The 4,986-nt window shown below is 38.3% G+C and overlaps 1 protein-coding gene across 1 annotated transcript in view; it reads right to left on the reverse strand.

Moving 5' to 3' along the window:
* Window positions 1–3,534: 3,534 nt before the first annotated feature.
* Window positions 3,535–4,986, reverse strand: part of LOC132053779 (peptide methionine sulfoxide reductase-like) — a 3,552-nt gene continuing 2,100 nt past the window's right edge. The window contains exon 3 of the mRNA XM_059445883.1: window positions 3,535–3,568. Within this exon, the coding sequence (XP_059301866.1) occupies window positions 3,535–3,568 (34 nt within the window). The remainder of the gene's footprint in view (window positions 3,569–4,986) is intronic.

A 4,986-nucleotide genomic window follows, 5' to 3' on the forward strand; every position in this document is an offset into this window, starting at 1 on the left:
CCTTAGCAGTGTAAGGTTGAACCAGTTCCAGTTGCTGATCAGTAGATAGAACATGACCACATCGCAAAAAATGTCTGCATGTTTTTCCTCTATTTCTTTCCATACTCCCCAAAAGCTCCTGATAATACTCTACAAAAATGTTAGCTATAGCGTGTTGGTCAGTCTGCATCGTATTCTGTTATCCTTCAGTTGTATGATAGCCTGTTGTAGCTTCCTGTGCTTAATAACTGAGTAAAAATAGTTTGTATTATCATCTCCCAATTTTATCCAGTTAGCCTTGCTTCTTTGTTGTAGATACACCTCTGCCAAGTATGAAGACTGCCTAAATATGTGGTACTTCAATCTTTCTTGCTACTGCAACTCTCTGTCCAGTGGTTGTAAGTGTAAAGTAGCCTGTGCTTGAGCTAGAGCTATCCTGTCCTCATCAGCTTCCACAACAATGTTTCTAAAATGCTAGCCATTTAACCTTCTCAAGCTAGTTTTCAGAAGTCTGAGCTTTTTTACTATATTCAGCATCTAACACCCTTCAACATTTTGTCTCCACCCCTCCTTAACTACGTCAAGAAAGTCAGGATAGTGAGCCCACACATTGCAATACTTAAAAGCAGGTTTTGCCTTCCTTGATGCATTTAATAAAGATATCTTCACAGGGCTATGATCACTCACCCCTTCAAGCAAAAATTTTGCACTGTACGTTGGCATACCATTCAAGTATTCATTGTTAATGAAAACCCAATCTATCTTGGAATAGATTCTACTATCCCCATCCCTATCACTCCAAGTGTATCTGCAGCTTAGCTTTGGCAATTCCATCAGTCCACAAACTTCCACACAAGTATGGAAATCCTCTATTTCAACCATATTCACCTGGTTTCCCCCTACTCTGTCCTCAACACTTAAAACAGAGTTAAAGTCTCCCATTAGCATCCAAGGCATATTGGTTCCTGCATTGACAACTTCTAAGTAGTTCCACAAGCTCCTCCTCTCTTCTTTTGTGTTAAAGGCATACACAATAGTTAAGAGGAAAGTAGTTTGTAATCCCACATTTAGCACCTAGCAAGTGATTGCCTGAGCACAACTATTCACACTGGTCACCTGAAAGTAATCAGTTATCCAAGTTAGCCATATTCTTCCATTGTAGTGATCTGCTAGATTTGTGATAAAACCCCACCCTCCAAACAAACTGCTTGCTATGTTGTTTATTTTATTCACTTTGATCTTTGTTTCTACTAATCCTACCAGGCTAATATTCTCTTTGTTACATAGGAGTCTAACCTCCTTTTGCTTGTTAGGGGCATTCAAGCCCCTAACATTCCAACACATCATGTTATCCATTTTCGGGAAAGGGTATTTTAGTCCCTCCCCCTTCTTTGTTGGACTCTTAGTCAACTGCATACTTGAATTATCCTTATCCAGCGGTAGAAAAGTATTCTTCTGTTTTTCATCTTGTTGAGCCTTTGGCACCAATGCCTGTTGATTCTGTTTTGCATTCTGAGATTCATTATGCTGAGTGTTTTGGCTTACTCCATGTTTTTCCTGCCTTCCATGCTTTGAATTATTGAATGGTGTAACCCACTCTATATTAGCTTGTTGGATCTGAGCTAGTCTATTTCTTTGCATGGTTCACCCTAGTTGTTGCTGTTTCCTGCCCCTTCCCATTATTTTTCACTTTCTCTGGTGGGTTCATTATTTCTGGAATTATCTCCCATTCATCTTGTTGTGTAGGTGCAGGTGGTGGAACCTTCTTCTTCCTACAATCCTCCACATCATGGCCATACTTCTTACAAAATTAACAAAGGGTGGGCTTCCAATCATATTACACCTTTTTCTCCATTAGGTTACCTCTTTCATTCCTAAAGAATACCTTGTCTAGTAACTTTGCATCCATATCCACCTCAATGAGTAGTCGAGCAAAATTTAATCCTATTTTCTTCTCCGTGTTTTAATCCACCATTAGAGGTTTTCCAATTAAGCTACCGATCTTGCTAAGTCCCTTAGGGGTCCAGTATTTAAACTCTAGCCCTAGAAGCTTAACCCAAATTGGCACTGTATATAACTCCTCTCGGGTAAATTCCATATCCGAATTCCAAGCCTTGACAATGAAAGGTTTATTGTCAAAATGGTAAATACTCCCTTGCAATACTTCATTTTTCCCCGCGTCTGAACCGAATCGAACCAAAACAATCCCATTCTTCAACATAGAGATTTTATTAATGCCATGTTTCCCTCATAACCTCTGGATATAGCCACTCAGTACAGAAAATGGAGGGTGAGCCCCCAATACGTAGCAAACCACAACATTCTTCCAATATGCAATTTCAGTACTTATATCTTCAATTTCAATTTCATAAACATGAGATTCACCATGAATTTCCGACTCAACAAATTCCAATTTAAATCCTGTCTTTGATATCTTTGCTATATCAAAATTATCCTATACCGAGGATCTCGTATTCACTTCTGGAGACGGCTCTACTTCATCTGCCCATGATTGTTTCCTAGTACTATTCTCACTTTGAATTCCCTCCTCCCACTCCTGCTGAGATGTTAGGGTTGTTGTACCAAGTTGGTTATTACTTGCTTCAGGTGCTGAAAATTTGTTCACAACAGTTGATTCAACATTAATCGCTACTAGTGCTACCTCCGTAGCTATGCTTAGTGCTGCTATGGTGCTTACCGTTGTTGTTTCTTCCTTACGAACAGTCGCCAGTGGTGTTTTGCTCTCCAATTCAGCTCCATTCATTGCCAGATCTGCTGTTTGAACAACTTTTTCTTGTTCACCCTTCTTCTTTTGTTGATTCTGACCCATCGAGCTAGATGCTTGTGCCAAAAGCGCCTTCTCCGAAGGAATTCGAGCTCTCTTCCCATGGATGGCGCACGATTAGCTATCATGCGCCGAGAGAGAAAGAAACCTTCTCTATATTGTTAGAAAGGCCTTCTAATAGCGTATTAATTTTGCTTGTTCACCTTGGAAAACAAAGTTACCAACTAATTAAAAGAAGAAGAACAATTGGCTTAATTCTTGGTTGACAAGGAAATGAAGTAGGAACGTGACTAGGAAAGGAAATTAATCGTTGGTCAAACATTTTTCTTAATCCTGGATGACAAGTAAATAAAGTAGGAAAGGAACAAAGAGAAAAAGATTACCTCCAACAATTTGATGCATTGAGATTAGAGTCGCAATCTAATGATGTCATGATTCAAACTAGGATTTTGGCCGCAACAGGGCACCAAACAAGTCACCACCAATTAGGCGAACCCTCTAGGTTAAAGCACGCGTGGAACGTAGAAATAAAGGAGATAGATTACTACTAATGATGTCTCAAATATATATAAGTGCGAAAACATAATATAAAGTAGAGATAGCCAAGTATAACACCCCAATAAAAGGCTAAGTCATGGAGCACTAATCTGAATATCACTGATACGAGACGCAACTCGATTAAAAAACAAAGAATAATAAATGGTAGCAGTAGATGTCGCCTCACCTCCTAGTGGTGGCTCACCTTAACTAGGAGCAACAACTGGCTGGAATCACTGATCAACAGCTGAATCCCGCTTACTGTAGCTGCACACACGCAGTAACTGTGAGTCTAAAGACCCAGCAAGATCATCGACGTGCTCCCTCAACCAACCCTTGGAGCAAGTCTTTGGAAGTATTCTTACATTTCTGTCTTTATAAATAATTAAGACCTACCTCCCGTTTCTAGTTATGCATAACGTAACCATTAGATGCTCCATGACTCGTAGGTATTTACAGAAAGGGAATGTAATTGAGTGATGACTCTCGTTGAAACTTATTTTAGACATATTATGCCTTCAAGCCCTGATCATAGAAGATGATTTGACATTCCGAAATGATTTTACCTTGTTAGGTTAACTAATGGATCAAGTATTCAAGATTGTCTAATAGCGATTGGATTTTTGCTAAAGAGAAGACATATACAAATAATTCTCCAATGAACCCAATCAGTTTAAATTACTTAGGTTAAATATTGTTGCTCAAGGATCAAATATTGTCGAAAAGTAGATGGATTTTGTATTGTAAAAGGCACATATGAACAATTCTGCAATGAACTCTCTTTCTCCCAATATTCCTATATAATGTGCAAATAGGAACCCTCTGTTACAAGCACAAATTTACAAAATATCTATCATTTGACAAACCAAATGGTCTCAAACATGGGTAAAGAAATCACAGTAGCCATCTGCGTCATCCTCCTTTTTGTTGTTACGACCACAGGCCATCGTAACAGTGGCATTAATGAAGAGGCTTCCAAAACGATTACAAATCGTTTTGGTAATATTATAATGACTCCTACCACAAGTCATGAACATCGTGTAAATCCTATGCGCGAAGAAGGCCCTATTAGCACTGAAAATAATGGTGGAAATACTCATCTGAAACCTAAACTTCACTAATTTTGATCACACGGAATATGAAGTTGCAACAAGTATTTGAAGACGTGTACGCCTGAAAGGCCCCATGTTATTAGTACTTTGTTTTGGTTATGTTTACTTCTAATAAGTTTTGTCTATGAATAATTTTCATGTTTCGAATATTCGAATTCATACTATAATGTTTTCGATTGAACAGAGTTATGTTATTCAAGGTGTGTATATTTCAGGTGAATGATGGGCATCTTGTTGATGTCTTAAACAAATTTCGTCTTACATCGTCTAAACGTCTCGCCACTTTTCTATTTAATCTTTGGTTAGTCAGCTAGTTCTAGTAACAAACTTAATTTATAAAGGGGCCTACACTTAGTTTCATATAGTAATAATGATGTTTTTCATAACTCTCATTAGGTTCCCACATCCACATGTAAATGTTTTTCATAAATAGGCATCACAGGATGTATTTGCTTTTGTTCTAGGGACCGTTTCGTTCACAAAGTAATAATGCAAGAATTATATTGCAGGGATCACATGGTCAATCCACAAGATCTTTAGGTTCAATCTGTGAAGAAATCCTTACATTAAAAC

The sequence above is a fragment of the Lycium ferocissimum genome, chromosome 4 (genome assembly GCF_029784015.1).
Source record: "Lycium ferocissimum isolate CSIRO_LF1 chromosome 4, AGI_CSIRO_Lferr_CH_V1, whole genome shotgun sequence".
Lineage (NCBI taxonomy): Eukaryota > Viridiplantae > Streptophyta > Magnoliopsida > Solanales > Solanaceae > Lycium > Lycium ferocissimum.